This window comes from Barbatula barbatula (assembly GCF_947034865.1).
Source record: "Barbatula barbatula genome assembly, chromosome: 13".
Lineage (NCBI taxonomy): Eukaryota > Metazoa > Chordata > Actinopteri > Cypriniformes > Nemacheilidae > Barbatula > Barbatula barbatula.
In genome coordinates, this window is record NC_136776.1 from 20,244,537 (window position 1) to 20,260,001 (window position 15,465).

The window sequence follows — 15,465 nt, forward strand, 5'->3', positions numbered from 1 at the left end:
ATGGCTTATATTTGTGTCTGCATTTAGCTAAAATCGGAAGTAATAAAAATAGTTTTTTGCATATTTCTTTTATTTTAAACTTATGTAAAATCCAGAAAATATGTCTGTTAAATGGTTTTCAGCTTTCGTTGTTTGACATCATCTTTTATTGTCTCTCTCACGTCTCCAGCTGAAAATACCTGCTCGCCATCCCAGTTTCAGTGCAAGAGCACAATGCACTGCATCTCCAAACTGTGGGTGTGCGACGAAGACCCCGACTGTGCAGACGGCTCAGATGAGGCCAACTGCGGTGAGTCAGTCGACGTCAAAGAGCATCTCCTCACGCACATCATCACCGACCCCGAACACCCTTGAATCCTGCGTCGGTTTAAACCCATTTCATTTGCGTTAATGTTGCACCGTCTGTTTACCCAGAAGGCTTACTCTGATGAATAAGGATAGCTTTTGCCTACTTTTAGAAAAGATGTTGTGGAGGTTTTAGGCCTGGCGTTGGGTCGGAAGATGAATAAGTGCGGTAAGAAGCCTTGGTCGGTAACCGCTCACCCGAGCGCTAACGGTTTCTCAGGGCGAGCCATGTCAGGTTGTGTTGTGTTTGGTTCCTGAGCAGCTTACCGATTTGCCTTCCACATTGGGCCCAAAATTAATTATTCAATATAATTACATAGTTTCTCGCTTTATAAATAGCAGTGTTTCATAATAAGATCTGCACTTAATATGTGCATAAAAGCTGTTATTTGGACTGCCAGTGGATTATGTAGCTTATATAGAAACATTATTGCTCAGAAATTGCTCTTTCGAGGTCCAGAAGACTTACGTTATGACGATCAACGATCATCCCAGTTGTTTCTCTTCACAAAAGCTTGTGGATGGCATAGCTCACATTACTTGAGCTGGAGTTTATCTTAAAATCTATAAAAGAGACATAAAAAATATAGAAATATAGATATAATACATACATAATAATATACACTGTAAATATTGCTGTAATTTTACCAAATACGGTCAAAAAACGTAAAGTTACAGAAAAAGCATATTTAAAAGATAACAGGGGAAATGTAATTTTACGGGGAAATAAACTTTATTTTCCAGTTTATTTCTGGTGCCCCAGTTGCCAGAAAATGTCTGTTTCTTTTACAATATATCATTTCTTTTTGAGATATGGTCAAAAACTATAAAATGACAGAATAAGACGACATATTTACAAGAAAAATGGGGAAAACTATTTCATATATATCAATACAGTATATCCTTACATTTTATAGTGGAAAAAATATTTTACGGTATATGAAAATCTTTCCAATTTACAGAATCTTTTTTTACAGATTTTTCTTTTTAGTTAGTTCATCTTAAAAGTATTCATTCAGGCAGGTTAGACATTGCTTTCCATACTAACTCATAGTATCTCAGACTGACACGTTCTTCTAACATGCTGACCTAATTGATAGTCGGCTTATACGGGATCAGTATGATCTGTGAGACCTACTGGACGCTGAGGTGCTTAAGAAAGACTGAAGGTTTATTCTGATGCAAATCTTCACGGCGTAGAGGTTGTAGCTGACTCGCGTCGATTCAAACCTGACATTTGTTGTACCATCGACAGCTGAGTTTGTGTGTGTTCTCACTTGAGTCTTCCTGATGATCTCACAATAGTGCTACAGAATTGTGTATGATGAAGGTTACAGACTTCGGATTTCAGAACACAAAATATTCTCTTCCTTTCTGTATAGGAGAGCTCGCTTAAGGCGATGTCTTTACGTGCTGTAGAGTCCTTTAAAATATAGAGCTTCAATGGATTCGCAGATGTTGTGCTTTATACAAACACCTTATGTTCTTCATGCCAGTCCCTTTGTACGAATCATTTAGCATCACTGCGTCACAGAACAGAGACGTTTTTTGAATTATGACTAGTTCCGTAATGGTCTTCTGGCACATTATTAGTCTTTTAAATGTTTTAATGTAACTTCCTGCAAATTTTCTTTCATTATACTACAAGGCTGACATTACCGCGCAAGCACTGTCTATTACCGTCCAACACACCTCTCCATGGGGCCGAAAAACCCATTGGGATTCATTACATTGATGCAGTGTAAAGATGGAAAATTTTAACTTAAGTTTATTTGCTGTTACAATCTTTCGGGACCTTTTGTATCCAAAAGGATATTATATGAATCAGAACACAATAATCGGAAATTAAGATAAACCGATATATCTGCCAATAATCGGTATTGGTCGACAAAAGCTTATTTTTGAACAGATCAATCAAAATAGGACAGGAAAATGCAATTTTGTGCTCTGTGTACAGAAAATGTTAAGAATCATAATCCATTATTGAGAATTAATAACATTCAGAGAGTAAAGAAATAGTCATTTGATGTTCAGAATCGGCACCGGCAGATATCACTCTGAATTGAGAATGTTACACGAATGCCTATTTTTTCCAGTTAAGTGAAACAGGATATGCAAGAGCGAATCCAATTTTAAATGAAAGAATATAGTAAATGAAAAGGGTATGCATTTGAAAGGAAGAAAGCGTATTTCATCTATTTCATTATTATAATGGGTTGCATTGCATGCCCTCTTATAGAAAACACACTCGCGCACTTTACAACATCAGTTGAGAGATTTTAATGGAATATTCACATTTAGCTGCATAACACTTCATTGATTTTTAAAAACGAGACGCTTGCATAAGTGTCCGAACACCACCGGAGTGGATCTTCATTTCAAAATCAATATTTTGTTCGTCTTGTTGCATCTTTTTTTATAAAAGGCATTTGCCAGCCTTGAGATTTTATGAAAGATCAGAAGATATTGGTTGGGTGTATTTATTGGTTCACTGAGATGAGAACTTTGGGGATGTCGGCAGAAATGAACGTTTGGATGTAATGTCACGTTCTTAATGTAAATACATACAGTGCTTAATACATTTGCCTAATTAGAGGAAATACCATTTAAAGTTAGAAAAGCTTTTGAAGGATTCCTCAAATATTTGTCCTTATTATGACAGGTGGTCTAATAAAAATGTTTAAGTGAGTGACTGATGATTGGAGAGTTTGTTGGAGTTGTTTTGCTGTGTCACATGAAAGGATCCCATTAACCCCGCTACAGAAGAATGGATCGTTTGATCCGGCTCTCATAAAACATTTACATTATGGCCTCAGACGCGCATCAAGCGCCTCTCTTAATTTTCGGGATGTGGCTTCTTCCAGCTGAGCATGAGCTTCATTTCTTTATTCGGAATCATTCACCTGCTTCGTGTCGGCCGCCGTGAATGTTGCCTAGAGCGCAAACGCAAGCCGTATAAAATACTATAGTTATGATAAGTTGGTATTACGCTGAGATCAGAGCAAATTAAATTGAAATGATTTCGCTTGTATTCAGGATAACTAAATGTATCACAATCAAACTGTATGTTGATATGAAATATTTATAACGCATCGAATAGATATTACGAAAAGTACAGCAACTGAACGGTCACTGGCTTACTATCCACAGCAAAGCACTATGTTTCAAAACATTTACATTTACGAAATAAATGTTATTGTGTTTCATTCTGCTCTTGCGTGTCTGGAACATACAAATCGCACAATGCAGGTAAACCACATATGTTTGTAAACAATTCCAGAATTATTAATCATATTGTTAATTATATTATTATAAATGTTTTCGTTACTTTCTCAGTTCGACGTTAGCATCACGGCTAACGTCACCTTCAAAAAGAAACGATCTTAATATTCCTGCCTTGTTCTTTTTGAATTCTCATAATGTCATTTTAAGTCTGGGAATTAGCTCTCAAACACAGCATTGCGATTGTCAATTAATCATGCATTATGTTCTCATCTTCCCTCATGATAGCCGGATTAGCCGTCTCCGACATTCAGACGAGGGGAAATTGCATTTCTGATTTCCTGTAGTCAAAAAGATGAGATATGAATGTTGATCATTAAAGATCAAAGACACAAACGGTTTTTTTTTATTGTATACATTGTACATTTTAACAGTATGTACGTTTTTGTGTGCGTGACCGATAAGTTGAATTGAGGTTCAGGCTCACATGTAACTTTTCCTGTTGACACTAGAGGTGCTGTGAGTTATTTGATGGAACTGTTTTGTAAACATTGATTTGTGTTTACAGGTGTTCCAATGGATGTTACAGTACTATCGTCGAAACTTCGACACGGGATGTGTTTGTTTTGAGAACTATGTTTGTTTGTGAATGCAGATGAGAAGACCTGCGGGCCGCATGAATTTCGATGCAAGGACAACAACTGCATACCGGACCACTGGAGATGTGACGGGCAGAGCGACTGCAGCGACAATTCAGATGAGGAAAACTGCAGTAAGTCATGTTGCATCTAAACTCGCTTCAGATATTTACAAAAACATTGATGAACAAAAACATGAATGTTGCTCTTTGAATTCATATACATAAAATAAAAAATGTTTGATTTATTCCTTTATCTTAAGAGACCTTGTTACGCATATGGAATAACCGCTTCGTGTCGTGCCACAACCCCCTTAGCTGTTATGAAATGCACTGTAACCCACTGCTTCGCAGGGCTTATTGCTTTATTTTTTGTTTGTTTGTTTTGCTTTGTGTTTTTCTAATATTATTCAACTGAGCATGCACATAAAATACACTGCTTTGGATTTTTTTGTTTAATAGTGTGTTTTGTTTTGTATTTAGATTTGTATTTTGTTTTTATATTCCTTTGTTTACTGTTTTGTTTTTGATATGTTTTTATATGACTTATCTCAAGCTTTTGTTTTACATTTTATTGTGTTTTTTGTTTTTCTAACATTAGCCAACAGAGCAAGTGCAAAAATGTTTGTTTTTGTTTAATATTGTGTTGTTGGTTTTGTGTTTTTTTGTTTGTTTGTTTTGTTTTGCTCTGTGTTTCTAACATAAACCAACCGAGCGAGCACAAATTATAGATTTATTGTTTAATATTACGTTTTTGGCTGTTGTTTTGCTTTGTGTTTTTTTTTATTCTGACATTAACCAAATCCCTGCACTGTGTACCTGGCCAAACGTTTTGTAATCCGCCGTGATGTTGTTGCTTTTGGAAGATTCCTTTAAAAATCCAAACATACAGATAAAGCAGCGTATCTAAAAAGGCTTAAAATGAATTCGTCTCAGTGCACATAGAACTTCCATCTTCTGAGTTTGACACATGCTTTTTCATCCCCTCTGAAAAGTGCTTGACTCTCTCGCTGGATGCGTTCCATCCCTGTGTCGTGGTCCTGATGTAACTTGTTCCTCCATGTTTTTTGCCTGCTTTTGCCCTAAAGGCTGGACCATTAAGGAGACACAAAGCACGTTCGCCGCCAGTGAAAGAGCTTCTAATACGTCTAAACGCAACTCCTTAAGCCTTCCAACTTTTCCATCTGCTTTTTCGAGAGCGAGAAACCGCCAAAATTGTGACTGTCGAAGTTTGCATCAAGTGTGTTGCACAAGAGATGATTATTTCAATTTTCCCGAAATGCAGGCAGGTATTTTTCTTGTCTTCTCGGTTGCTGCCTTTCATCCATGCAGCCGCATTTTTTCAGCCCTGCGACTTTGATTGACAGTCAGCGGAGGAAACATTGCACTGAATGGCAGAGTTGATCACAAACCCTCATCCGCAGTTTGGTTTTAATGGCTGCATCATTTGTGTCTAGACTCTCTTTCCAAGTAGTAATAATGGATTTTAAGGAGTGCTTTTAACTACTACTTACTATTTATATAAAGTTTTGAGATGCCACTTCAACGCAAAGCACTCATAGCAAATCAATGTCAGTTTTCTGTTAACGGATGGCACACATCATTTACTAAAGATATACAACGTCTTAAAGCTGTCATGCGGGTCTTGAGGATTTTTGAACTGTGTGGGAGCCGGATTTCATTGTTTGCGTTGATCGTTTCTCACATAAAAGAAAACGGATTTCTCAACACAGCAGACACTAAATGCATGCGATGTTCTTTCACGTAGCTATGTGACATCTTTTCCTAAGGGCCGATTTTAACAATACTAACAAGCACGGCCTACTAACAAAACGTTACTTTTACGTTTTAGCTTGATTGTTTGTGTATGTACGCAAGCGTCCGTCTGAATATAGTTCTTCGGGTTAATCCGTGTTTGATGCTGGTTACACAAGTAAGTCTCAACACATGTAATATCCAGATTCATGAGGCAGAGAGAGGTTTTATCATGGGAAGTGGCACAGGAACATCACGGACAGGCTCTCATTAGGTCGTGAGGTCTTGATGTCGGGGCAGATAATCTGTGGGGTGCTGAGACGGATGCAGGGAGACTGATAATCGTGTTAGAGGCGTGACTGCTGGAGGATCCACACAGCTGACCAATTCCTCTCTTACATTTACTGCCTTTATCTTCTTCCCTGTCTTCTGTATCTCTATTCTTCTATTCATCCCTTTTCTTTCTTCCGTCTGTTCTTCCTCCTACCTTTTGTCACTTATTTATTCTCTCCATCTTTATTTATCCGTGGCATTAAGCATTCTTTCTGGCACAAGGACATTTCAATGTGTCATAAGATTCTTCACTGACCAGTTTTTGTGCCTTTTGTCTGCTTGTTCATTTGTTTGTCTTACTGGTGGCGGTTGCTCATTCCTTGTTACTCTTTTTTCTTCTCTTAGAGCCCATCACATGCAACTCGAAAAACTTTGTGTGTGCAAACGGAGAGTGCATTTCCTCCCGCTTTCGCTGTGATGGAGATTTCGACTGCACTGATAACTCGGACGAGGTTCGACCAAGTACCAGATCCATTAGTCGTACTGTTGATCATTACCATTTATCCGATATTAGACGTATAAAAGCACAGTTATAGTGATATTAAATAGGGATGCACCGATACCATTTTTAAAGATCGAGTACGATACCGATACATTTTTCCCTGGTACTCGCCGATACCGATACCAACACTGATGCTAGATTCTTTTTGTTTGTGGCAATTTTCTAAGAACAACACAATGAGACTAATGAACATATCAGCATCATTATTTTTAACAACTTCAACTCTTATTATGAAATAATAAATCAATCTTATGTTCTTATCAAAACTTTTCAAAGCCAAAATTCACAGTGTCCAATAACCTCCAAAGCACAAAACCAAGGACATAAGCATGCAGATTGCCATGCGTGGGTCGTCATCATTGATTTTGAAATATTTCCACACTGGTAAGCGCAAATGAAGCATTAAGAGAGAGTGATTTACATGTTAAGTCAATGCAAAGACGCGATAGACCTACTTGCGGTGCGATTCACCTGAAATGAGCATTCACGTTATTCGTGCGAGTTGAAAAATCGGAACTTTGGCGAAAATTAGGGCCACGTTAATCAGTCAGGCGCCTGCTGTAGTAGTGACGTGATTATGACATTGCGAGCGGAGGCAGAAATCTGAAACAACAATGATGGACTTCGCCTCTGAAGGACTGCGCCTCATTTCGCAACAAGACTGGAGCTGCCTGCCAGAAGCCCCTACCATGACGCGAATTTCACTCGCGATTGAAGCGAATTCCTTCGCGCGAATTAAGTGAGTAAACTCAAAATGTTCAAGCGTCCAGCTACACACGAATAGCGCGATTCAGGTGTGAACACTCTATGACATTGTGTCTGCTACGGTGCTCTGTGTGCACTGGAACGTTCTGTCAATTACGTCACGTGAGGTATCGGTCTTTGGTATCGGGGAATTTTTACGAGTACGAGTACATGAGCTTGGTATCGGGCCCGATACCGATACTGGTATCGGTGCATCCCTAATATTAAATATTATTTCTGTATTATTGTGTTTGTGTATTATTAATGATATATTATTACGTAATGCGCAGATGTCGTGATTTCATTATTGTATGTTATGTAATGTGCCAATATCGTGAATTATATATTATTGCTATTATACAATGTGTACATTTTGTGGCATTATATTACTCCTAATATCGGTGCTGTCCTTTTAAAACCTTGTATCTCTATATTGCGTGATGTACATTTCTTAAAAATCATTATTAGTCACCCTTTGTTTGTCACTGGGCGTTGCAAGTATCTTACTAATAAAAAGCATTTAAAGGGAGTTTGTCAACTTTTACAACGCAGCATTTCATCTTTCAAAAAGTGTTTTATCCGTTCCCTGAAAAAAAGCAAATTTGGGCATGCAAGGTTACAGGACAGCGACGGTATATAACGCGCTAATATTGGTTATATTATGTTTCAATATCATGTGCTAATATTATAATTATACAATGTACCGATATGAATATGTTTTTCTGTTGTGTATGATATCATTATTATAGTATATGATGTGATTTTAGAGAGGATGCGAGAGCCACTGCTCGGAGGATCAGTTTCAATGCATGAATCATTTATGCATCTCCATCAAATGGCTTTGCGACGGACAGGAAGACTGCAAGACCGGAGAAGATGAGGCCAACTGCAGCCCCGCCAACACCGCCATGACAGGTTAGCTCTTTAAATAAAACGAACCGATCGAAAACAGATCAACGGTGTTACAAGACAGCTAGCAAAACTAAGTGACATACTCTTTATTTGAAGTGAATCGCCATATTCCCGACCCCAGAGTGCATCGAATCTTTGTCAAGTCCTCGTTCCGACCTACCTTCAAACCTTTATGACATCCCAGTCTATAACTGTAAGGTCGTTTTAAAATAAAGTAAAATGACAGTTTTTCACCAATAGAGTTTTGTTTCATATAAGACCGTTTTGATGAACAGGACAATACATCATTAACTCGATTTATAGCTTATTGGCCATTGGGGATAAGAAACATCTCTCAAGGTTTCGACAAGCATCTACCGTGAAAAAAGCAGTCTGGCCATATCACTTTCACATCTTTGATTTCTTCCTAAGAATAAAACCACTTCTAACTAAAACTCGCATCTTCTGTGATATCGATCGGCATCTGTGCTCCTACAGAGTGCTTCAGAATGAAAATTACAGCAATTTTATGTGGCCCAGCATTTAACACTATCTACCAGAAATACTAAGTCGTGGTGCTGTTATGGAAGATATTTTGTAAGAAAAGTTTTGAAAAGATACTATTTGTAAACTCTTAGTTTCTATTGAATTAATATTGTAATTGCATCAATTGCTAAAAACATTCAACATGACCAAAAATGTAAATGATTCATTTGTTTTTGAAACTTGCAAAATACAAGAATAATGCAGTGCTTAGAATATTGTAGCGTTGTGGGTACCCGAGGACACGCTGCTTGAGTTATTCTCATCGTGAAAACAGCTAAGATGCATTCAGAATGCTCTTGCGCTGACGTCTCTCTCCACCTCTTTTTCTCTTTCCCTGCGACTGGAGGCAAGTCGAGGGAATTTCATCCACAAATTAATATTTATGTGGCCGAAACACTTCCAAAAGCTTTTACTGGCCATTTCAGACTACAGCAGAGAATCACATGTTCCATTCAGAGGTCTAGAGGACGCTGGATATGTTTTGCAAGGTGTTCTTTGACTGATTTTATCATTTTATTGTTACATTTTTTTATTTATGATATAACTGTCAATAATCGTGACATTTAAAAGTGTATCGTTATCATGTTAACTGTTCACATGATAATATCGTAAATAATTGAGCACATGTTTAAAGTTTTGCCTGTATGGTGACAAACTTTCTCTCTAAACTCTCTCTTACGCTTGAACTTGAAATGGGACAAAATAACAAATGAATTTGATAGAAAACTATTTTTATAAAAAAAAAAACATATTGAGATAAAATCGTTACCTAGAATGCTTTTGGCAAACAGCATAAACAAATAAACATACATATATATATATAATTTTTTTTAAATATTTTTGACACTAACAAGAGCATCTTAGGTTTGTTTTGTGTTTGTCTTTAGGTTGTTTTAGTCTTCGTTCAATCGTCTCTGGATCTGAGCTCTTGAATGCATGTTAGTTCAAGACCCCCGATCTCGTGTAACACTGTGTGCTCTTGTGTCAAGAAATATTTAGTAAAGGATTATAGATGTCTTTTCTAACATGAGTCATTATTGCGTGACTGTGCATGCAGCTCGGCCGACGTCCTGCGGTCTGAACGAATACGTCTGCGTCGGAGGGGGGTGCGTGTCGGCCAGCCAGCGCTGCGACAGCCAAAACGACTGCTCCGACGGATCCGATGAGGTCAGCTTGGTGCACGCACAAACACACACATTACATCTCACTGTATACTTGATTCTCATCACGATCAAATGCAAAATACAAACTTGTTGTGCAGCCGGGTACAGACACTCTTAAATAACAATGCAGGAAACTCTGGTACAACAAAATAACAAGTCATGATGCAATCGCATATCCAGTCTTACGTGTGACGCAATGATGCTTGCTATAACTATTGTTTTTACTCGGTAAGATATCACCGGGCTTTTTCCTGAGTGCTGCTCTTCAGGGACCCTGGTTTAATTACATCCTTACTCATAATGCAATGTCAATAGTTCAACTCGCTTTGCCTGTCCCAATAAGGAACATTAGAACAGACCTCTTTCCCGAGGCCCCCAGAGAGCCCGGACCGCATTTCTTGCAACGTGCATTATATATATAGTTAGCAATTTCAGTAGCAGTAAATGGTTAAAGGTCATTGCTAAAGGGGACACGTCTCTTAATTCAACCAATCAGTCAGCTGCGTTATTGAAAGGAGGAGGCCGTTCCGTTGAGAATTGGTTTGGAATTTAAATGAGCCTAAAAAATGCTAAAAGTTATCCGTTGGGTTGTGCCTTTCGGTGACTCTGTTGAAGTTGTCTTTAACCGTATTTAAAACTAGTAAGAAACTGTGGTTCCAGTTGTTTGTTTGGTGTGTTTGTGCAGGTTGACTGTATCCGGGAGTGCAAGGAAGACGAATTTCTGTGTCGTAATCGGGCACACTGTATCCCTGCCCGCTGGAGGTGTGACAGAGTCTTTGACTGCTTGGACCAAAGCGACGAGGACAACTGTGAACAAGGTATGTGCCGAAATTCCAGAAACAGTCCGGATGCATTTTCAACTACCTCTGGAAGTGGTCAAAAGTGGACAAGTCTAAACGTCTCACACCCCGTTTACACCTGTATTTAGTATCGTCCACTTCTGATCGACCAAAAGTCTAAGAGCACTTATGAAGAGTTACAGTTGCGTTACAGTTTCCATGATTAATAAAAAAAAATGTTTTGTATATCTCTGTTTTTCTGTACTGATAGGTACCAAAACCTAATCATTCGTCTTATTTGAGCGTCGTTGAAGAATGTACCCAAAGTTAGCGTTGGATCCATTAAATTGAAAAAGACAAATCCCAGATTTTCACTGTTAGTTATGTTGTACCCCACAGAATTTCAAGTCATTTGTTGCAGTGTACGATATCCAGGTTATTCACAAACAACACGTTAACAAACTGTAACCGTTACATCAGACAGAATAGCAAAATCACACCATATAACCCAAGCGACAGACGCTGATGTATTTGTGCCAGTACCTTTAAATTTCGCTCTCAAGCCACGACAGAGGATTGTCCAAACACGATTTCCATTCCCTCATCTCAATAATACTTTACGCCGGATCAACCCTTACGCACATACCGCAGCTCCCCAAAAATCCCCAGCCTCACGAGAACAGTCATTTCCCCCATATTTTGCGAAAATTGCCACGGATGAAAGGATCCCTGTCGCCACTTGATATCTGACAACCAAGTACATGAAAGGCCTAATTTCGGTGTTTTGAAAAATTGCCGTTGTTGATATCGTTGTGCAGATGTGCGGCGGCAGTCGCACACCTGCGGCCCTTTGAAGGAGTTTGCATCAAAGATGAAGCCTCTTTTTGAAATGTTATTTATTTCTTTTTCATTTCTTCTGAATCGTCAGCGTGGTCGTATCAGATCACGTAAGACACGGAGTCACATTTCTTGTTCCTTTCAGACAGCTCTGAGTCAGTGGATGCGTGTTGTCTGGATTTATTTGGAGAGCACAATCTTCTGTTGTGACTGACTCCTAGGTGTTTTTGCCGAATCGGACGCCTTTGATCTGTTACCAACCGCGCGTTGCTCGCCTTCATCCTTCAGCCTGGAGTTGTGTGGCGGTGTTGTTCATTTGGTCTAATCGGATTGAAAAACGTACTTTATGCCGTAATTAAATTATCCATATGGATTCCAATTTTTTTTTTATATTTGTTCGGTCTCCACTTTACGTGACGGACAAATAGTGATGGTTAAAGTGAAACCATGAAATCAAAATTTTATTTATTTATTAATTTCCCCCCCAAACATTTATTAATGATGAATAACAAAAAGACGGAAACAATATTCATCCTTTACAATCAATAGTCAATTATATAACAAATTCCCACATACATCAAAAAATAAACGCTGTACAAATCACATTATGAAACCAAAATCCATCAATAAACAATATCAATATTTAGCCTTTGCATTATTCACCTCTTTTAAACAATTAACATGGAAAACAATGAACTTTTAAAAATTTACATTTATGAATACAGAATTTCAGTAAAAGCAGTATATTATTGACAAGAAAAGATGTATATTTGTTTTTATTATTAAACCCATTTTCCCATGATATCGAGTTAATGTGATCTTTTGTCATTCCGCTGTATGTGGAGACATATTAAAGAACGAACTACGGTGTTACACATAAACTTACACACAACTATATATAAACGTACATTCATTTTCAATACAATTGAAACAATAATTCATACATTTTTCCAGGTTTTTTAAACCTCCAAAACTTTCGAGAAACTCGAAAGCCGATCACGAACACAATATTTTGGGAGATATTTCCATCTTCCATTTTCACCCTTCAGTGTTGCTCTTTTCCACAGACGATCATTATGTTTTATTCAAGGCAGCTTTGCGATATTAAGGTCCATTTCTGTCAGACACCTGCTGTAAAACCTTCTCTCTCTCAGACCAAATAAAAAAAAGAGGCTTCGGGGCGAGAAAAGCCGCTATATTCCCGAAAAGCAAAGCTCTTAGTTTAACAGCCTCTTTACGCTGATATAACACCAGTTTTCTGTGCTGGGATCCAAACTTTAGCCTTTAAAAGGAACCACAAAAACCGATGTCGGCTCATCCTTTGGGGTACGGTCGTTTTAGTTGTTTGTTGCACGGCCGTAATGCTTTATTTTACTATAGCCTACCTGAAGCGTCATTTTAAGCTAAATTGGAGCTAAAATTTGCGTCAGGTTGTCCAGCAAAACATAAATCCTACAGCTATACAAATAGTGTTACATTTAATACAAATCTATACAAATACACGCAGATTTATTAGCATATTAAGCATATTTATGTGAACAGCTGAATTCATTTATTCAAACATTGAGTCTTAAATCAGTATGCAACACAATATCGACTCAAGGATGCACGAAGACCTTGTGTGAAAATATACGCATCCGTCATTAAAAAGACGAAAGTTGCATGCTGCAAACAAACTAATAAAGATTGATTTCAAACTCATTTGTTTGACTGTCCTTCGACAAACGTTTGCAGGATCGTTGACGTGCCGCGCAGACGAGTTCATGTGCAACAACACGCTGTGTAAGCTGCTGGTCTGGTTGTGTGACGGAGAGGATGACTGCGGAGACAATTCAGATGAAGATGGTGACATGTGTGGTATGCTTTTTTTCCCAGATGCCTAAACACTTGAATTTTGATGAGCGTTTCACCAAAATAGCCAAATCCAACAACAAATGTTTCAAAATTTTGCTGTATTTTTCTTTTCCAAACCCCTCGCGACAAAACCTTCACGTTGAAATCAAAAGATTTGCGACGCTGTGTAAACACAACACACTGTGTAGGCTTTTATCTCGGCAGCTGCAGGTGGTTTTGGTGACGCGTGTAACACGGCCTGGATTGTTTTTCATAGTATTATTTGAACACTCATCCAAACAAACTCGTGAATCAAACTGATGTTGTGATTATGCATTTGTATGTGGCCCTTTAGGAAAGTTGCCGTGCCCCCCGAACAGACCTTTCCGCTGCAGGAACGACAGGGTGTGTCTGCGGACCGAACAAATCTGCAACACGGCGAACGATTGTGGCGACAATTCGGATGAAGACGAATGTGGTGAGTACGACATTTCTGCTGTTCGTTTTGTTCTTCCTCTCTGTGTATGACTCTTGTATTCTTGATTCTCCAGTGGAGGTGGTCAGAAGGTCGAGACCTTGTGGAAAGTCCGAGTTCTCTTGTTCCAACCAGCGATGTGTCCCGGCCGAGCTGCAGTGCGATCTGTTCGACGATTGCCAAGATGGTGGCTCGGACGAGCGCGAATGCAAATCTCGTAAGTGCACGCTTTTGAGTTCACTTGCGTTGTATCTAAATTCACCCACGATTCTCGGTTTTGATTCTAGCGTCTTTCTCTCTTATTTCCGACTGTGAGTGATTTAACAAAATGTTAAATAAACATAAAATGTACATTTAAAGCAAAAGTTTATTTATTGATAAAAAATATTTATTGCTGGATAACCAAAGCTTTTAAGTTAGTTTACGTCAGTGCGCATGCATAAAACGTATTTTTAATACGTGTCTGCTTTCGGTTACAGATTCCGCAGAAGGCGTTTGCCGAGAGCAACCAGATTTGTGCGGAGATGACGCGTTTTGCAACCATACAAGAACGAATTCAGTCTGTCAATGCAAAGAAGGTTTTCAGAGGAACCAGAAGACCCGGCAATGCGAAGGTAGAGACTCTGTGTGTCAGAAATATTGACGTTTAAAGCCATTTGGCCACATTTATACTGCACGACTGATTCTCAGGTCTAATATTTTGTCATCATTTACTCTCAGATTGATCCAACCCCCGTACAAATGTCATTGTTCTGCTCAACACAAAGGAATATATTTGGTAGAATGTCAGGAACCGAGCAGATCTCGTCCCCCCTTGCTTCCTACAGCATTTATTTTCCCTACTATGCCTGTCAATGGAGGAAGAGATCTGCTCGGTTACTGACGTTCTTCCAAATATCTCCTCTCCTTGTGTGAAAAATATGTCATCATTTCCTCACACTCGTGTTGTTGCCAGTCTGTATACATTTCTTTGTACTGATGAACACAAAAGAAGATATTTTGAAGAATGTAGGAAAGTAAACCGTTCAGGGGCACCATTGACTGCTATCGTAAAGTGTCCAATAACTGTTTGGCTATAAGCAATTGTCCAAATATCCTTCTGTGTTTATTAAAACTAAGAAATGTATACAGATTTGGAACAACTCGAGGGCAAGTAAATTGGGTAAACTGTCGCTTTAAGACTTATTTTACCCTGGTACCGTACATTAATACAGTAGACTGCTCTGCTATGAATCACACAAGCAAATGAATTTGCTCTGCTGCCGTCAAGTGGGTTTGTGGGATGTTTAGATGTGTATTGATTAAAATGTATTTAAGAGTAAATTTACAGCAAAATCAACCGAATATGTTAACAGTTGAAGTGTGGTTCCTTTGCGGGTACAGTGAGATAAACTTGAACGCTT

At 38.5% G+C, this 15,465-nt stretch overlaps 1 protein-coding gene across 1 annotated transcript in view; it reads left to right on the forward strand.

Annotated features, from left to right (window-relative positions):
* The window catches only part of lrp1ba (low density lipoprotein receptor-related protein 1Ba), a gene marked incomplete at its 5' end in the record, with an annotated part of 152,716 nt that overhangs the window by 121,798 nt on the left and 15,453 nt on the right, over positions 1 to 15,465 (forward strand). Inside the window, 10 exons of the mRNA XM_079471794.1 lie at positions 170 to 289; positions 4,223 to 4,339; positions 6,638 to 6,744; positions 8,306 to 8,453; positions 10,033 to 10,142; positions 10,824 to 10,956; positions 13,489 to 13,611; positions 13,943 to 14,065; positions 14,139 to 14,279; positions 14,542 to 14,676. Of these exons, the coding sequence (XP_079327920.1) occupies positions 170 to 289; positions 4,223 to 4,339; positions 6,638 to 6,744; positions 8,306 to 8,453; positions 10,033 to 10,142; positions 10,824 to 10,956; positions 13,489 to 13,611; positions 13,943 to 14,065; positions 14,139 to 14,279; positions 14,542 to 14,676 (1,257 nt within the window). The remainder of the gene's footprint in view (positions 1 to 169; positions 290 to 4,222; positions 4,340 to 6,637; positions 6,745 to 8,305; positions 8,454 to 10,032; positions 10,143 to 10,823; positions 10,957 to 13,488; positions 13,612 to 13,942; positions 14,066 to 14,138; positions 14,280 to 14,541; positions 14,677 to 15,465) is intronic.